The sequence below is a fragment of the Embiotoca jacksoni genome, unplaced genomic scaffold, assembly GCF_022577435.1.
Source record: "Embiotoca jacksoni isolate LCO1_2020_lvr unplaced genomic scaffold, fEmbJac1.0.p SCAF_9, whole genome shotgun sequence".
NCBI classification, from domain to species: Eukaryota; Metazoa; Chordata; class Actinopteri; family Embiotocidae; genus Embiotoca; species Embiotoca jacksoni.
The window spans coordinates 4,992,779-5,012,696 of NW_027185447.1; the positions used below are offsets into that span (position 1 = coordinate 4,992,779).

A 19,918-nucleotide genomic window follows, 5' to 3' on the forward strand; every position below is an offset into this window, starting at 1 on the left:
TCTTTGTAAATTATTGTTATTAGTAGTAGTAGTAGTATTATAAATTACATTAGTTAAGAATTTGTCCTATGCAGAAAAATACTTGTCTATGTACTCACATGGACTTGGAAAAATGCTACCAAGGAAAGTGGGGAAGTCTTTGTTGGCACTCTTCCTGGACTCTAAACAGGAAATGTTCCTGAAAATCATACATTTGAATAATTCAGTGGTAAGTTTGAACATATTTTAAGTGTAACAGCAAACAGATTCCGCAGAAGGTACGATAACGTCCACCTGTGTTAAGTTGTAGGACAACAACAACAACAACAACAACAAAAAGTTAATAATGTGTTGGCTGGTGATTTTAAGGTTGACCAAAAATAAAGGGACCGGACAGAGAGCTGTGGACCAACAACCCTAAAGACCAGAACATATAAAATGTGCTTTTTATATGATGTAAACTACATAATTACATTTGGGGGGAATAGTTGAAAAAGAGCATGGCTAATTACAAATACCTAAAATCCCATCTACAAAAATATATTGCAGGATGAAATTAAAAATGCATCATCTTGTAATCTTTGAACATCATGAATGTTGAAATTCAGGACCTGAGTGAATAACAGGAAAATAAAAGGTGACCAAAGCAGCGAGGACCTTTAGTCACAGCAAATTAAAACATCATTCTTCATTCAAATCAGATTACCAAAAATACATTTACTCTCTTACATCTTCTGTTTTTAACCAAACAGGCAGAGCTGGTTTTATGTGTCTTGGTTTTATGATTTCAGCCTCCACTCCAGTAAGTAAAAGTGAATGGAATTTCAGAGCGGCAATAAAAGTCTTTGTTTGTCTGAATATTCGAATTGTTAGCTGTTTTTACAAGGACTTTTTTTTTTTTTTTTTTTTTTTTTAAAGCAATACGTCCAGTACCGTGATCCTGTTCAGGATAAAGGGAGTATAGATGATGGATGGATTATTTCCAGTGAAACTTCGTCTAACGTAAAGTCTGTTTTGCGATTTATTTCTAGAGACAAAAATAACATCTCTCTACACTGCTGTTTAATTTGTCTTTAGAAAACCTCAGCAGCTAAAACCAAAACTTGTTTTTCAATCAGATTTCATTCAAGTGACAAAAGGGGATTTTTTTTTTTTTTTTTTTCTTTTGCAACTTGTCTGAACTCACCCTTTAAAAAATGTAAAAAGATCTAAATCTTGACGTTAACTTGTGTGGAAATACAACATCTGGCCACTCTGTAAAAAGAGGCACATATCGTGTATACATTCAGTAATATCATACATGAAAAACAGATTTTACTTAACTTGTCTGTTCTTAAACTTACTTCAGAAAGAGTATATAAATATCTGGATATCATAACATATTAAAACATTTCAACTTGCAATTGAAATTCTGCGTAATCAGTGCAGGTTTAATAAATAAACTGAAATCACTTCACTAACTTCACATGACAGCTGAGCTAATATTGAAGTCCTTTTAATAAATAAAAAGCAAATAAAACTGTCAAATATTAAACCACTTTCCAGAAAAAGACTAAACTTAAAAAGAGTGATATGTATGTGAGAAGGGAATTTTAGTAGTGTGCGAACGGGTTGGACCCGTGTGAGTTTTTAACTGAGGTTTAGCAGAAGCCTGGAGGGACACTGAAGAGTTTAACTTAAAGAATTTACTAAAACCACAGCAGAAAAGGAGATTTAATCTGGAGTGTATTACTGGATAATATTATAGACTGTGAAGTAAAGTTCTACAAAAGTGCACAAGACGTACAACTGCTAAAGCTGATTTTTCCATTACTTCATATCATAAATTGAATCCTAGAGAACAACCCAAATAAAGTCTAATTTTATTCATTTTTATGCATTTTATCTGTTTCTTATGCTTTTTGTTGTATCTGTTTCTTATGCATTTGATGTTTTATCTCATTTCTTTTCTATATTTTTAAAAGCTCCTTTATATCTGTTTTTATGTGAAACCCTGCATGTCATTCTCTTGCTGTGAAGCGCTCTGAGCTGCATTTCCTGTATGAAAGGTACTACACAAATAAAGTTTATCATTTTAATTCATATTATTATTAGAATGAGCATATGAAGTGTTTTTGAAATTTGAAAAAAAACTCCGAATGAATTGGTCTCTCAGAGACGACGGCAGGCAGAGAGGGGTTGGACAAAGGAGGGGTTAAATCAATCCAGGAGAAGTGAAAGTGAAATGAATCTCTGGAGTATTTAAAGAGGAAGTTTGGACTCCTAGAGCTGCTGGCAGGGAGAACTGCAGAGGACGACACACTGCTCCAAGACGCTGGTGAGTTGACTTTTCAAACCTCACCATCACTCATTTCTGCATCTCTTTGGCAGCTTTATGTGTTCTTTCACTTTGCTTTCACTCTGCTGGCTTTGTTTCTGAGCGCCGCTCCTCTTTCCACCTCTCTTCTGTCCTCAATCAGTTCAACTTTGTCCTCACATTCTTTTCATAAAATCGGTTTGTATTACTTGTAATGAATGTGTTTGATAAATCATGCCTATAATTGCTGTAAATCTAAAACGCATTCAAATGTTCTTATCAAGGGTTGAAGTACTGATGTCAAACAGAAAGTATGCTGTTGTTTTATTTATTAAATCATCTTTCTTTCATTATTTTCCAGGATTATTTGAACCTGTGAAGTACACAAAAGAGTACGACAACTTCAAATCACGGCCTACAACATATTTCAAGCGGTACAGGAAGAGTCCTACGATGCAAGTCTCTTCCTTAAACTGTTTTTTTCTTTGTTTCACTCCCTCCTTCCTTTTATCGCCCTATCAGCTCTTCCTTGTCGGCCTGACCTCCCTTGCCCCCTCCTGCTTGCTTTCTTTTTCTCTATGACTCACAACAGATAGCAGGTTTTTCTAGATAGGGCACCAATATGAAAAGCTATTCATAAGTGATGATCAAAATGTTCACTCTCTGCTCCCCGCATCTGGAGGAAGCTGTGAAGAGGTGACAGTTGTTTCACTGGCAGTTTGCTACCGCTCCTCCTCATGAAGAATGTAAACGTTTAAGGGAAGTCGTTGCTTTTTTTTTTTTTTTTTTTTTTTTTGGTGACTCCGATCTCTTTTGTAAAAGTGTTCATTGTTTCTTATGTGAACATTTTAAACTGCTCTGCTAAGCAGCCCAGAGAAATAACTCATTTAAATTAAAGTAGATCAAATACAAGAATTTACGCTTTAAAATGCTGAAAATGTGCTTCAATTAAAAAAATTAAAAAAAAAACACGTGAAAGAAAATGAATCTTTTATGGAGAAGAGTCAGCGTTTGTTTCACAACATTCAGAAGCTGCTTTGATCAGAAGCATCTTCTTGTAATGATGCAACTGTTTGGAGACAAGCTGCTCTGCTTTGTTTTCACTGATTTCTCCAAAACAAATCATGGCTTATATTTTGTGGTTTCACTGAGAAGCCACTTTTACACGATTGTGTTACAGCTGAACGGGTGAATGACTTTAATGGCTGTTTTATTTTGCGCAATCAAAAAGTGAACTCTGATTCCCTCAAACATTCAAGTTCTGCTTCTGCAGAAGCACAATTGAACGATGCGGTTTGTGAAAAACAACTTATAAGTTAAACTAAAAGAACAATTTCAGGAAGCAACACAATATTTCAGATATGTTAGTGAAATACTTCATTTCCAGTGCATTTATCATCTGAACAAACAGCTCAAAGTAAAATGCTACCAATGCTACACACTCTGTAACATAAGAAAAAAAATGTTCTATTCCGATCAACTTCAGTCAGACTGTGAATTTGTACCGATCGTGTGAAATGAGGTCACATCGCCGCTGAAACGCCTGCATAAAATCAGCCAGGGGAAGTTATTGTGTTATTACTGCCATTGTATTAATTATTTCACTATGCTTGTCACACAGGCCACAGACTTATTCATTTTGGCTTTGTGTCTGCTTTAAAAAATATTGTTTTCTATATTGCCATTCAAATACTGGATGCAATGTATGTATGTGAAACACAATATGATTTAATGTAGGGTAACTTGTTACTTCAGATTTTTCGACTTAAAAAATCTTTAAATTATCGACCTGTAGGATTTTCGTTAATGTGACTATAATATTCATATTCAGCTGTTTTTCCTGTTTATAACTGTGTTTGTTTTTTGTTTTTTTAGATGCGCTGACCTGAGCCCGGTCCAGAGCTTCTTTTTTTTTGCGGGTGGGATTGTAACGGAACCCATAATGCAGCTGTGATTCTGAGCCCCAGCTGGTTATGAGGTCCGTTTCCATCCCACAGTGCACAAGACATCCTGAGCTGGGGTTGTCGATGGCGACAGCTCCTCCCTTCATCAACAAGGAAATACGCACACAGGGAATCAAATCAAACACAATGAACTCAAATCATTTCAGTTAAAAACTTTATTGATCCATAAAGAGAAAAAAAAAACATTTAAAACAGTAAAACACGGGGAAGAGTATAAAAGTATCTACAACAGACTGAGCCACAAAGACAAACCAAAGCCTATTTAACTTTTAGTAGTGACCTTTTATTCTGATTCATACAGCTTCAGCTGACAGCTCACCTTTGCTCGACTCGAGGCAGAATATCAGTTTTGTTTCTATAAATTCAATAAAGAAAGTGGAACTAACACCAGTTTAACAATGTAACGCCAAGTCATCTTTTTAAAAAGGTGTGTGCTGACTGAACACGGTTACAGTCCGATACAGAAGGTGTCTTTCCTCAATGACACGTTTTCTCCCGGATTGCTGACAGCTCTAAACGCAACCGGGAATTTCGTGTCAGCCAAGAATGACACCTGAAACAGCGACTGAAGAGCCGACTCAGCTTGTAAAGTGTCCCACGGTGTAGATATTTCAATAAAGCTCACGTTTTAAGCTGCAGCAGTTACTGTGTATATTTTTCTTGCAATACCCATCACCATACATCACCTGCGCTGCAAATAGAAGACCATTTACTGATGGCTGAAGAGCAGTTTTCAGGGTTCCCACCGAGTCAAATTTCAAATTCTCCGACGTTTGAGGACTAAAACATTGAATTTCCATGATCTATAATTGAAAGGAAGAAAAGTCTTTCTGTGTTGTGATCAGACAAAATCCAGCCACGTTATTTTATTCCCATCAATTTGCGAGCTTTATTTACTAGTTCAGAGGCATTTTCAGTACAAAACTTTTTTTTTTTTTTTAACTGCTTAAACAACTAATTGAGCAAAAATATTTCTTCTTAAAGAGGAACCAAATTAATGAATTTTCTTGACCTAAAGATTTTCCTCCACTGGGCTGCAGCAGAGCAGTGATGGGGGCAACACGCTCCTTCTTGTTGGTGTGACTGCGAACGGCTCCCTCTTCCATGTTTTATTAGATCAATAGTAATTTCACAAACTACACATCTGGCTTGTGTCATCTACTAATCCAATCTTCATAATTGAATATCTTATAGTTTTATAGCCACAGCTCTTGATGTCATTATTTCCCCCTGACTTTTCATGTCTTCAATAGATCTTTTTATAATTCCCTGATATTTCAGAAATTCCCTGACCAGTGGGAACCCTGAGCTTCTCTTCAACTACAGTGTCACACTGGCGTATATAGCTCATTGTGGTTTCCTCTCCCTCGGGGGAACCCTGCTGGGTCAAACGTGGTATCAGTGTTTGACACAGAATTACTTTCTCCAAATGTCAGATTTCAACACGAATCGTCTATGTTGTCTGTAAATGTCATCACGTACTCAAGTCGCATTATGAAGGTCCAAATGAAAGCAAAAGCTTCGTGACAAATTTCCTCTAATAAAAGGCCACAGCTGCCTGTGTGATTCCTCTTGATTTTGCTGAGGTGTTCGGTTTGTTGTTCACACCAACATGCAGTGACACTGCTGACTCAGCTATTTTTCCTTCCTGTAAAATGAAAGCTATGTTCACGCTGCAGGTCTGAAGCCATAGCCAAGCACACATACACTGCAGCTGTTAGTTAAATAATTCTTTATGACTACTAGTTATCTGGATGTGCTAATGTGATCAATAACAAACCCTGTACTTCAAACTTCAGACATGTTTAGAACAAAAATATATTCCAAGTTAAAACAATCAAAAAGAGTTCGTCCTCCGGATGAGATCTGTCAAAAGTTGTGGGGGCGTTTTGATTTTCTTGAAAGTAAAACTGATCAATTTCTTCCAATAGGTTTTTTTTTTTTTTTTTTTGTCATTTCCTGTGGAAAATTTTGCAATATTTTCTCGAACACACTTAAACACGCAGGTCCCCCATCATTCAAAGCAACATCTGTCTCCACAGCAGCTCAAACAATCAGAGTTGACGTTCTATTGCCGACTCTGACTTAAACATTGAAGTTATCCACTGAGCTCACAGCTGAAGACTTCTACCTGCATGTTAAGTGTCCTTTTTATGAAAGACTTACGCTTTGTGACGTACGTATTTCTAACATATACGACATATACCCGGCCCTACAGTTACATCTATGTTGTTTCTTTAAAATGGATCCATCTTTCTCCTCAGCGCTACAGAAAGACGTGTAAATGCTCCTGATTACTGTTTTGGGAAACGAGTAAAGAAATTTCAAAGCGTTTGTTAAAATGCTAAGAAAAACAAAAACCTCTTAATTTTCCTGATCAATCGTTATCGGGAACCAAACGGTGATCAAGCGTGATTCAAAACACGTGGAGACATCTGAATACTTTTACTGTGCAGTCATAATTATTTTGTGTTGTCGTGACAGCATACAGTGGCCCCAAAAAGTATTTGGACAGTTATACTGTTTCAGGAAATGTCAGATAAAGTCACCACAGCTAAGAGACCAGAGGATGAAGGCCCGCAGTGTGAACATGACCTGGTTTTTCCACCTCGATCTGTGCTGGCTGCAGCTGAGCAGCTTTGAGGTTAAAGGCGAGTGTCAGTCAACTCTTTTCCTAACGTTGACAAATATAGTCAAACTAAAAGGCGTGTGGTCTAAGGCCCTCGTCAGCTGGCCGAGGAGAGAGTCCACGGCGAGCCGTCGTCGCTCGTCCAGCGCGTCAGCGGCCCGAAGGTGCCGGAGGTGAAGTCTTCTGTCCACGTGTTCGAGGTGTCTCTCGTGGTTTTCTCGACGGATCCTTTCATGCATGGCTGCGAGCTGACGGTCATCAACGGGACGGGGACACGTCTTTTATTCTTTGTGCTTCAACACACTGGACTTAAAAAAAAAAAAAACAATGACGACATGTTTAAAGTGCTGTTTGACCTGTCAGAGTTCACAGCCATTTAACATTACGGTCATTACTTCCTTTCAAATCCATTGTGGTGGATTAGAGCCAACAACAGCAGTAAAGAAGCATTTATCCCCTTAGATCAGACTGTGGACATTATCTGTACAACACTGTAATACATGTTCGATATAGACGAGATAAACGTGCATACTTTAAGATCACACGTACTTCCATTACTCTGTGACAGGAATCTAAACAACATGTTGTGTTCATGCTGGTCTGTCCCTCTGACAGTCAGTTTGAGGGTCATTATGTCACATGAAGCAGGAAGTGGGCTCTTTCCCAAGCTATTCCAACAAATGTGTAAGTCCACAATAATCAGGAGTCCCACATCTCATGTGTCCACATACTTTTGATCACGTCGCGTGTTTTAAGATTGCAGTTCTTCTTCCACACGCTTGATGGCGCCACACTGGTCCGAGACCAAAATGTATCTCGGAAGAAACACCGACTGCTCTTCACTGGTTCCGCAAAGGGAAAACCAGCCTGTGCAGCCCTCCTTCACAGCCAATATCTGAACATCGACCAGCGACCAGCCGGAGCGCCGTGATACCGCTGAGCACAAGCCCGCATCAGCACAACCGGTGTGACGGCGTGTAATCTGAAGATATGAGCTGCGTGTGAGCGTGTTTCCAGCCCGGTTAGCGCGCTCACCTGTTCGTGTTGTGGTTTGGTGATGGAGGACACGGAGGAGCTTTCGCCCCTCCGGATCACCCCTACCGTCCGGGCGCTGAGCTCCGCGCTGCGGGGGAAGCGTGGACGTGTCCACGGCCCGGGGGACGGCGACAGGGTATTGTTCCCCGAACCGGAGAAGCTGTGGTTTAAAGAGAGCAGCGCGAAAAACCTGCGAAACAGGGACTTCTTGTCGCCGACCACGATGCTCAACACGCTGTATGCGGATGGACAGGTTGGTTTGGCGGATACCTGTTGGCTTGAAACAGCATCTGAATGCCTAAATGCTCATTTCGTAGTGGTTTATCTCATGTTATATAAAGTAACGCTAAATGCACCGTGCATAGATAACTGTTTGGGTTATTAGAGGAAGGCTCTTTCTAAAAAAAAAAAAAAAAAAAAAAAAAGAGTCCCGGAGAGATAATTTAGTAAAACGGTGGCAATACCGCAACTTAACAAGTTCTTGCGCTAATGAAGTCTGCCTTTTATCCTTCCGCCACACAGTGTAGTTCCTCGGTTATTGAGTGCTGTTGATGTTGTGTAGCAGTATTACAGAGAGATTCAATAATGTACAGCTACGTGACTCGGCCAATAGGAACAGAGGACCCGGAACTACCTCCTATATGAAGCTCAGCTGATTCTGCCCACCTGAATACAGCTGCAGAAAGTTGACTGGAGTCCCACTACGTTTGATAAATGACGTCTAAAAACGCAAACTGAGAAGGCATTTTAACGATACAGAGATACCCAAACCCCCCCTGGGTTGCTCAGAGGCCGCTGACTTTGCTCCATCATGATCGACCAGACACTAACAGCCTGCGGCAGGAATTATTAACCCATGAAAGGCGCATACAATATGGGTCAGACAGACACACACGACTGTAAGCCCCCCCCCCCCCCCGCAAAGCCGGCTGTGCAGCCACTGAGGTGGCCTAAAACACACCGAGGCCAATACCATAGCTTGTATACATGTCAATCAACCATAGGAATATAACATTAGGAAGATTTAAGCTGCACGTCAGTGTGTTTATGTGCCATCTCTGTGTTGGAGGAGAGGAATGTTTTTGCACGTGGTAGGCTACGTTGCACCACGTGCATTTGCAATGTGTTTATGAAGTAGAGATAAACTGATGTGGGGTTTTGAATCAGACACCATTCTCTGATATGTGCATTATTTCCAGAGTAGAAGCATAAATGTGTGTGAAACAGACCTGTGTATCTAAGGGTAACGGTTCAAATAACACAACCCCAAAACGAAACATCTCGACTGTATATCAAGTATCCAACCGAAACATTTTAGAGTTGACATGAACTGCATGCCAGTATCTCGTATCAGACAATGCTTTCTACTTGTCCTGTGCATACATGTGTTATTTTCTGCGCATACTTTCCCCTAATGCATGTAAATGAGTCTGTAATCGTTGTATCCTTGCAGGTCCCTCCAGCAGTGATGTCCAGAGTCCTGTCCCTTCATGGCAGTGGTATTCTCCCTGTGGCTGGCGGGGAGGTGATGGGTGAAGGTCTGAGGGTGCGGGTGGATCGGGCTGCAGCCTTCAGGGCCGTCCTGGCGGGTGGAGCTACGGAGTACCTGAAGCCCTCAAGTCAGAAGCAGGGCTGCGTGGTGCTCAACTGCCCCGCGCTGCATCCTAAACCCAACACACCCACTCCTGAGACACTGAGTTTGGGCCAGCTGAGGACTATTCTACTGGCTGACCACATGGGGGCACTGCTGCGAAGACAGGGGTGAGCCTGTGAATAGTTTATTGCAAGAATGGAACAAGTCTCCTGTTTTGATACTTTATAGACTGATATATTAATCAGTAATGGAAATAATTGTTTGATATCCCTGTGTCAGATTTGCAGTTTCCTATTGCCCCACGCTTCCCGAAGACAGTGACATCATCACCTTCCTCAGAGATTTTGGAATTGATTGGCCCACAGCTCCAGCCAACTGGACCAATGAGGAGCGGGAGGAGAAGGTCCAGGAGGTGCTGGAGAACTCGCCGTACAGAGAGAGGGAAACGGAGAGAGGCAGGAGGACCAGCGGAGGAGGAGGAGGGAGGAAAGCAGAGGAGGGGGAGAACGAGGGAGCGCTCAGGGTCAACCTGAAACGAGTGTTCCAAGAGGAGGGGCTGCTGGGATATGACCCCAGCCTCGGTACCTGCACAGGTGAGGATGAGTGGGTGTGTTTAATCGAATGGTTAACTTTGACAACCCGGTGCTTGTCCGTTTATGCTAAAGCTAATGGATTTCGAGTGTGTTCTTGCATCACAGCTGTGTTTCAGTTTGCATTTTGTTCGGTGCAAAATGAACCGGTTGTGTGTTCAGCGCTTTGTTTCCACAGTGACTAAATTGTCATTGCAAAAACAAATTCGAAAAAACGTACTGCTAGCAGAGGATAGTTTCGATCTATCGACCTCTGGGTTATGGGCCCAGCACGCTTCCGCTGCGCCACTCTGCTGTCAGTCACCCCGGGTGGGACTCGAACCCACAATCCCTGGCTTAGGAGGCCAGTGCCTTATCCATTAGGCCACCGGGGCTTCTGCGGTGCTGTTATAGAGTGACAGTCGGAACAATATAGAGAGGCACACGAACCGCACTGGGTCAACATGGTGCAAAGACCTGAAAACTGTGGGACCATCACACAAAGGTGTAAAGAAACAACAATGGCAGTGCTCAGCAGTCTCATTGATCTCTGAGTTATGCAGCCGGTACAGTGTATCTGCTGATATCCATCCCCGAGTGCAACTCGAATCCACAATCTGTGGCCTGGGAGGCGTTTAGTACTGTTGTTAACGTACAGTAAATTTAATTGCCAGATAATTCCTCTAAATCGTACACATTGGAAACCGGCTGCCAAGAAAAGCCTGCAGGTAGAGGTTGTGTTGTTTTATGAACCTCTTATGGGCCCAACACCCCTCTGCTCTCAGTCACCCCAGATGGGACTCAAACCCACAATTCCTGGATTAGAAGACCAGTGACTTATTCATAAGGCCCCTGGACACTCAAATATACAGACAAATATAGTGTGTTGAAATAGGGTTGATTTTAAAATTGTTGGAGCAGCCTTTAACCAATCGGCATTGACCACCATATGATGTATATTGTACGCCGAAACTCACAAAACTGTATACAACAGAGACCCTCTTTTAATGTGAGCAGAGTGCAATAACGTGTCAGTAAACGACCATTGCAGACTTTTAAAAGGCATTGTTCTTCCTCTGGCTTCAATTCCTGGCTGCAGCTTAAAGAAAAGATATGAGAGCGGTGTTTTCTTACTCATCAAAAGAAAGCTAGAAAGTGTGTTTCTCCAAATAATGAGCCAACTTTTCATAAAGTGTCAGTGTTGGCATGTGTTACCACGATAAAACAAGCAGGACAGCAGATATTTGCTATTGTCTATCACCTGGTAAGAGTCTGTTGGTGCATCTGTTTCAGTTCACAGAGACAGTGTTTCCCACCTGGCACAGCTGGACCTTTCCACAGCTGACTGCACAGTGAGTCAAGCACAAACACACACACACACACACACATCACTTGATTTCCTTTTTTTTTTTTTTTTTCCTATTAGAAATAACAGCCAGACAACACATTGATTTGCGTATCCTTCTTTCCTCTCTCGTAGGTAGCCATGGTAACAGCATTACATGTGACTTCATGTCAGGATGAGTTTCGCCAGCAGCAGATAGCGATGCTGTGGAGGGCCAGCGGAGCGACACACACACAGGTAACCACGCGCCCTAACGCACACACAGCCACGTTGTGCATTGCGTTCCTATTCTCACCTGCTCTGCTCTCCTGTGTCTGCAGAGACACCTCGTGTGTGGGCCGGTGAAGACTCCCGGCTCTCACCTCACCGCCGCACAGTACTTGCAGTAAGACGCAGCGCTTTCTTTGTCTATGGCTCTCGTCCTCTCTTGTCTGCTCGCACCACTTCCTGTCTTTATCTTCAGGGTTTCCACCGTCCCCTCTGTCTCCACTCGTCTTTCCTCATGTCGTCTCCGCCTCCTCTCTCCCCGCCCGGCTTCTCCGCCGCACAGATGTTTGTTATCTTTTCTGTGCACTTTAAAATTGCAGTTCCAATTAAGCTAAATGAATAGGGCACGAGTGGGGGATGGTGCTTTTCTTCACCGGCGTGTTCTCGCGGTGTATTTTTAGCCCAGCTGTCTGTCTAAATGAGGCTTCTGTTCTGTCTCCTCTCCTGCAGGCTGAGGAGAGGTCAGATGAAAGAGGCCTCTGAGATGAAGTATGGAGATCAAGTAGAAGGTGTGTGTGCACACAAAAAGCATTGTGTGTGTGTTTATGCTCTTTGCTTGCATAAGTGACCTGAATGTTACAAACGACCATTATTTATAGATAAATTGAATTAATTGAACCCGCCTCTTGTAGGTCAGACGTGGGATGACATCATCAAGGTCATGACCTCCGCCACGGTCAGATTTGAGCTGCTGTCAACAGTCCACACGAGTCCTGTGAGTCATTGTTACAGCTCTGAGTTGACATCTGACTGCGCTGCACGCGTGTTCAAGTGTTGTGTATTTCCCTAAATGCCTGGTGATTAATCAGGCATTTAATCCAGAAAAGTCTGTATTTGACAGGCTCGTCAGTTCTGAACTCAACCCCGCATGTCCGCACAGAAACATGTCTTTCAAGCTGCTGTGATGTAATTAGTCGAGTCAGGATGACTGACTGCCGTCTGTTTAGGTGACGCTGGACGTCCAGAGGGAAGGAGGCGTGTCGACCAAAGGGCCGAGAGGAGGAGTGTTTGTGATGTACAACTGCGCCAGACTGCACACTCTGTTCGACAGCTACGAGAGAGGAGTGGAGAAGGGTGAGAGTCGTGCTCTGCAGTAAATTATTGTTTCATTTCTCAGATCAACAACTGTACAAACAAGCAATAACTCGCAATATTATTCTCTTAACCTCAGTGAGGTGGAAGAGAAACCCATTCAAAGCCTGAACAATCGACAGTTTTAGATATATTCAGTCCAACAGCATTGTGATGTTCTGATAAGCTTCAGCGTGACTTAACTGTTCACATATAAAAATTGCTTATGAAACACTTAAAAAAAAAAAAAAAAAAAAAAAGTCAATATCCTGCTCAGCTGCAGGCCAGTATTATACAACATCATTCACTGGGAAGCCAACAGAGTTTATGAAGTGTTTTATGTCCTTTCAGAATAAAACTCACAGCTTTAGGATTTAGTTTGAGGGCATATGTCATTTTTCTCCTCAGTAATTTTGGATCCTTATGGGATGAGAAGTTAATGTTTGTTTAACAGAATTTACACAGTTTGCCTTGAATTGACATTTGAAGGAAAGCTTTCATTCAGGGGTCAAATGTTTTTGCTGGAGGGCTGGATTTGGCCGTTCAGCAGCTGCAAGGGGGTCTAACCTCAATATGTCTATAATACTGAATGAGCTGAAGTGTGTGGATCAGCATTTTCATTTTGTTCATGTAGTTTTTCCGACTGTTTGTCTGCAGGTCTTTACCCAGAAATCCCTGAAGGCTCCCAGCTAGACTTCTCTGCTCTGAAAGAAGAGGTGCCACGTTATTATCTTCTATGATATTCTGGTCTCCTCTGTCTCTCCTGTATATTTAGAATCGTTATTCTCTGTATGTTTCAGTCAGTCACACCCTCACTCATAGGCAGACAACTTTATAATCCTAGCACATTATCTCTGTGTTTTGATTGACAGGGTGAGTGGCTCCTCCTATTCAATTACCTCATTCCATTCTCCGAGTTGCTGGACCAATCAGGACAAGCGCTAGACTGTGAAGGGGGAGGGGCCAGAGTTAACATTAAAACTGAACAGGTAAGAGTTTGTGAGTTAACAAAATAGCCATCGATAGTGTGCAGAGTCCAGAGGTTTATGAAACTCACACATGTTGTTTGTGTTCCTCAGATCTGTAAATTTCTTGTGTCTCTCAGTAAAGACTTCAGCTCATACTACAACAGGGTCCACGTGCTGGGGGTGAGGATGTATTTGTTTTGTTATATATTTATGTGTATATTTATGTTTACATACAGAGGTCGTATGGATTCAAATGGATTATACCAAGTGTGCTGTACGTATACACCAGTCAGCCACAACATTCAAACCACTGGTTGTCTTCGTACAGTGACACCTGTCGATAGATGGGATTTATTAGGCAGCAGGTGAGCAGTCGGGTTCTTGTATTTGATTAGTTGCTGCTAACGTCACAGGACACCTTCGGCGGTCATGTCGGGTCCGTGCTTCCGCAGGTCAGGGCGGTTTTGAAGGGGACCGACACGTTAGGCAGGTGGTTTTAAGGTTGTGGCTGATCGGTCGCACATGCATTGATCTTTTCACTGAAACTGAATTCCAACCACAGGAGATGTTAATGATGACAGAAAAAATGCCTGCAAAATAGATTTGTTTGTGTGTAGTTAGTAATTTTCTGTTAATATATATTATTTATTAATATACCAATATGTTGAGATGAGTGTGTTAATAGTCCGTTTCCTCAACTAGCGACTTTTTGTTACTGACTAAAAAAACCAAAACAAAGTTCACGATGAGGTCAGTGATACCTGCATGTGTCACCATCTCTCACTCTGTGTGATTTACTCCCGTTCTCTTTGTTCCTCTTTCTTTCAACTCTCACACATGCCCTGACATTATTTCACCTCTTTCTGTTGTCTCTGTTTCTTTCCAGGAGCCGTTGCCTCATCTCTTCAACCAGATGTTCTGTCGCCTGTATCTGCTGAGAGCATTGAGAGAGCTCTACCACAGCGCTCTGGACATCCTCAACCTTCCTCCAATCAGGCAACTATAGCCTCAACATACTTCACTCATCCGACACTGTTTGCTACTCCCCCCTCTCTCCCCTCCTGGACCCCCCCCCCCCCCCCCCCCACACACACACACACACACACACACACACCAACCTACATGTTGTGTATCCAGCTCACACACTCTCACCTCTTTCACTGTTACAAATAATGGGATCTTGTTTCACCTGCCAACTGTGTCGCTTCTACATTTCACTGTCGATATAGCTGAACATATTATACCTGTGTGAATATTTTAGTGATGTCTTTACCCATCAATGATGTCGTGTCAACAACGGTTCCATCTGGGCAGAGAGATTTTTTTTTTATAGAAAATTGCTCGTGTATTTAAAGGAATAGTTTTAACATTTTGGGAAAGAGGCTTATTTGTTTTCTTGCTGATGGTTAGAGGAGAACGTAGAGTCCTCTCAGATACGGTGAATATGAAGTTACCACAAGCAGCTAGTTAGCTTAGCTTCGCATAAAGATTGAAAATGGGTGAACGGCAAGGCTGGCTCTGCATCCAGATAACACAGCACCCCCCCCTGTATGCACTAAAGCCTCCGAACTGTTGTTTGGTGTTTGTTTAATCAGAAACTGCAGGGTAAAAATTTAAATTCAATATTTTTAGGGGGTTGGACTGGTCCTTAGGTAGATCTGGGTGTCATTTTAGAAATTTGCAATAGCAATACCGGTATCTGTGCCTTGACTTTGAGACCAGTCCCAGAAAGACACTTTTCTTGATACCAATTTTATAATTCCATTTCAAGAAAAGGAAAAATAACATTACACATTCTGGTTTCATGCAGTTTAGAGGTGAGGGAGTGTAACAGGTTATATTCTGTAGCTACAATTAACAGATGCCCCCTAAATACCTCAGATGCTATCAGAAGACACTAACTAGATGGAAAGAAAGCCTTCAGTTACTGCAGAATACACAACTCAGGTGTGTGGCCAAAACCTAATGTGTAACGAGTGAAAACAATTGTTTTAATGTAACAGAACGATGATGATATTTACTCCCGCGTAAACGTAGCAAGAATTCTGTATTTGAAAATGAAAACATGTTAATGTGGACGTAGCCTCGGTATTGAAATTTGGCAGTGAATTACGAAGCATTTTTTGATACCAGATTGCACCGAACCAGTTAGGTTGTCGTCACAAAATATGGAAGTTTTCCCTGTTCTTGGCTGGGTCCAGTTGCCTGGAGACTGCAGGAAGCTGCTAGTGGTATCAGTCTTATCCTCTAAGTCTCAGTGAGAAAGTGAGTAAGTCCATTTCCCAAAATGTCGCAGTATTTCTTTAAGTTTGTATTAGTCACTAAATACTAGCCGCAATTCCCATTAAGCATAAGGGTCATCAGAATTTTAACTGTCGAATGGGGGCCACAACTACAGTGACAACTACAGTTATGGTCATTCAATAAATGTATGTCCCTTAAATCCAACAACCCACAGAACTGAGACTTTTACTTTTGAGTTTGGTGCCAAAATCACATTAGTCTACTGTAGATGTACCAACTAAACTGTAGTAATTGCCTTATAATTATCCCAGGAACCTTCTAGTTAATGTCACTGATAGTCTCTCCTCTTTAAAACACGTTAGGTCTCTTCATCACTGCCTAAAGAAAAATAAAAATCACACTTTCCATGAGCCTTGTTCAACAGGTGAACATCCCATTTCATGTATGTTCACCACCTTGTATTTATCAATGCCATACAAATATTTATTGTGATATCTGTACAGAATATATATTCTGCATCTGAGTCTTAATTGCTGTGTTCACATGATTATTCAGAACCCTTTAATTAGTCCCCGTTATCCTGCTTGACAAATCACACGTTTATAAGTTATTGACAAAAAAAACGTAGCAGTATTTAGAGCATCGTGCCATAATGTTAGGAAATGCATGACATGGCATGAAAATAATATATATGAATTTTATGCCAAAAATGTGATTTATACATTTTGGTAGGCGAATAACGATGAACTAATAATGGTCCTTCAGTGTCTAAAATGTGACCTCCAGTCTTACGATGTGCCATAGCCTGTTTTTATCTCTCTGCGATACATTATTTTGTAAGTAGATGTTTTCTTTTTTCTTTTTTAAGTAAATATCTCATAATGGAACAAAACTACGGTGTCGTAGCTCACTTTTCACTGCATGAAATGTTGTGACCCCGGTGATCACTTACAGATTTTTTTAAGTGACTTTTTTTCCTTTTACATTTTGTTTACGATGAAAAAGGGATTTATTTACAGTAACTGTCTTGTTAACTGCCGCTGCACTTACCACAATATTAAAACAGGAGATATGCAAAAATTGCTATTTTCATGTTTTCCTTTGACATCGTACACTAATACACTGCATTATGCCGCGTATAAGAGATGCAACATGTTCCCTTACATCAGCGTTGTGTTTCTTCCCTCATGCCTTTTCCATCCTTAAACTAATCTCTCTGCTAAGAGTGCCTGAATATCCTTTTATTCTGCACTGTATACTCACATACAGAGTGTAAGTAATTGAGGGTCCTCATGGAGATTACTGAAAATCCCGATATGAAGGGTTGCGTTAGCGCCGCCTCTTTGGTGGACGACCTCTGCTTGGTGTCAGATTTTGTATTGCTAATTGTGCAGTGTTTGTGATTTTTTTTTTTTTCCGGGTTTGTTGCCACAGAAACTTGGCTTGTTCAGTTTGTAATACTGCTAAAGCAAAAAGGCTTCTCCGTGGGGCATATAGATCAGTCACCATTATGTGACCTCATTCAGGGATAGATAGCGACTTAACGGACATTTATGTGCACACAAATCTTGAACTTAATCGTTCATCCGGTGCGGTGTTGTGAGAGTTGGCATTCATTTATATTTCTTCTGTTTTCATTAGTGAAATTGCAATAATTTTGCAAACCAAACCAAATACAATTCAGTCTAGCGACCATGCTTTGCATTTTTCCTGACATTCATTCCTAATGAAAATCTCTCTGTATATCTGCGACCCTGAAGTATATTACTCCGTCTGAATGTAAATAGTGCTGCCAAACTCTCGCCTCCAGACATCTGTTCGCCTACACCTTTTCCAGAGCTAAAATAACCATTACAGACTCTCTCACTGAGCGTTTGTGTTTGGCCTCAGCGTCAGACAGATGGACACACTGATACTGTTATTTTATAGATTAATCCCGTCACGCCTCACTGCTGCACACTGCCCCGAGGCCACATAGATCCAACAATAACCCACACACTAAATGGATATACGTTATATGCTTCTAACAGTGGCTCATCACTGAAGATATAACCCCGGTAATCTGATATGCGGTTTGCTGTTGCCCTTTTTCTGTTTACATCCCTTTCTCTTGCTGGATTCCTGACTTGTTGTTGTCTTCCCTCTGTTCTGCTGATCATCATGCTCCTCTCCTGACCTTTATAAAAAAAAAAAAAAAAGGAAGTCTTTAATTAGCTACAGTTCATTACTAATGATTCTAATTTCTTTGGTCTTCGGAACATTTCTGCTTAGAAGCCTGTGGAATAATAATATAATTTGCTCTTCTGAAAAACGTACACACCGAGATACACATCTGAGATAAATGAGAGACTGCTTTGATATTCTATAAACGAGGGGCCTCTGCAGATTTTCTCATGTGTGCTGAAGGGAGCAGTTTGACACTCCTTGCTGCTTTTTTCTCTCCATGTCCTCATGTATTTCTATTACTAATATAAAGCTGTTTATCTGTGTACTTTAAATGCTGTAATGCAACTCTTCACTTGTACTTGTTTTGCTGACAAAATCAATATAAAAATCATTGCTTTGACTGCATTCAAAAGAGAAATCTCAAATATACAGTATACAGATGCAAATGTGTGACTGAGTTTATAAAACATGTTATACACTGTATTTATGATGCTATTCCTAAACACACTTCTTCTTTTCCTTCTGATTCAGTTTCTTTCACATGGAAGTCCTTCTTTAAATTTAAGTTTCTTCCTTTCTTTGTTTTAAGTTCCTCTTTGTTTGGTTTCTCTCTAATTTCCCTGCAGTCCTCATGATTCCGCAGTATTTTGCTCTTGCTTGTTCCCTTATTGTTCTCCATTTCTATTCAGTCAATAAGAGAGAAACAAAGCTTTTTTTCTGAATGACTCACTGGAGGAAGGTGGATGGAAGAATGCCGACTGACTGACTGAGTGACGATGAATCAGAGGGTGAATGTAGACTTAAAGTAGGAAATCATTCACTGTTTAATGTTCTGTGACATCATATGATAGGCAGATTACAGATATGCGCACACACACACCACAACTTCACTAATAAAGTTGAATATGTGCTAATGAATATATTATATACATATAACTGATATACAAATTTGACATATTCTAACATGGTCTATATCCTCAACATGCAAGTTTCCCTCTCTCCAGAATTGAGCTGCTATTTGAGTTGAAAAGCCTTTTAAAAGCATTTAATCAAAGAATGACTCCAAAACCTGCAGAAATAAAATGATGTATCTAATACTAATACACACATATACATGTGTATGCCTCTCACGTGCAGCCCTTTTATCACAAGCTCTCGTCTCACTGAGTCAAATCTGTGCTTTCAAAGCTGCGCCGATACACACGAGGTCAATAAATTATCCCACCAATCTGTGGATTTGTCGCAGTCTGTTTTATTTACATGGCTGTGGAGTGAAACGAGAAGTCGGGGGCACAAATCAGTAGACATCACAGTTGTATGGCGTAAAAAGTATAATAATTGGTTTTGTTTTAATGAGGAAGCACTGACAAAGCAGTTAACTGCCCTAATAATAATGCAATTAGCAAAGAATTTCACCATGGTTAAGGTCACTAACAGCAATTAGCATGGAGCCTTGATGGGAGACAATGCCGTCAATTACTGGAAATTTAATTTGGTGATGGTAACTCAGTATTATTGTCTAATATCTACAGTAATCCTGCTGCACAGATGATTCCCAAAAGGCCCAAGTTAAGAATAAATGAATTAAGATTTTAATGATCCATGAAAAGCAAATTAAAATAATAGTGAGGATGATTATGCTGTAGTGGAGTTTTTCCTGAAATCATTATTATTGGGTATGAGGATAAAAGTATCTGCCAAATGATGTCTGTGTGTGGCACTGTGTGTGAGACTGTGTGTGTGTGTGTGTGTGTGTGTGTGTGTGTGTGTGTGTAAATTTTATGGTGCTTC

At 40.9% G+C, this 19,918-nt stretch overlaps 1 protein-coding gene and 1 non-coding gene across 2 annotated transcripts; one reads left to right on the forward strand and one right to left on the reverse strand.

Annotated features, from left to right (window-relative positions):
• The first annotated feature begins 7,699 nt into the window (after positions 1-7,699).
• On the forward strand, positions 7,700-17,044 carry dalrd3 (DALR anticodon binding domain containing 3). Its single transcript, XM_069140829.1, has 13 exons — positions 7,700-8,156; positions 9,357-9,664; positions 9,777-10,090; positions 11,360-11,418; positions 11,547-11,648; positions 11,732-11,796; positions 12,129-12,187; positions 12,311-12,393; positions 12,626-12,752; positions 13,407-13,465; positions 13,622-13,738; positions 13,829-13,897; positions 14,604-17,044. The coding sequence occupies exons 1-13, from the start codon at positions 7,926-7,928 to the stop codon at positions 14,721-14,723; spliced, it is 1,713 nt and encodes a 570-aa protein (XP_068996930.1). The 5' UTR covers positions 7,700-7,925; the 3' UTR covers positions 14,724-17,044.
• Positions 10,389-10,461, reverse strand: trnar-ccu (transfer RNA arginine (anticodon CCU)). The gene has a single exon. It is a non-coding gene; the product is annotated as a tRNA-Arg (tRNA).
• Positions 17,045-19,918: the final 2,874 nt, after the last annotated feature.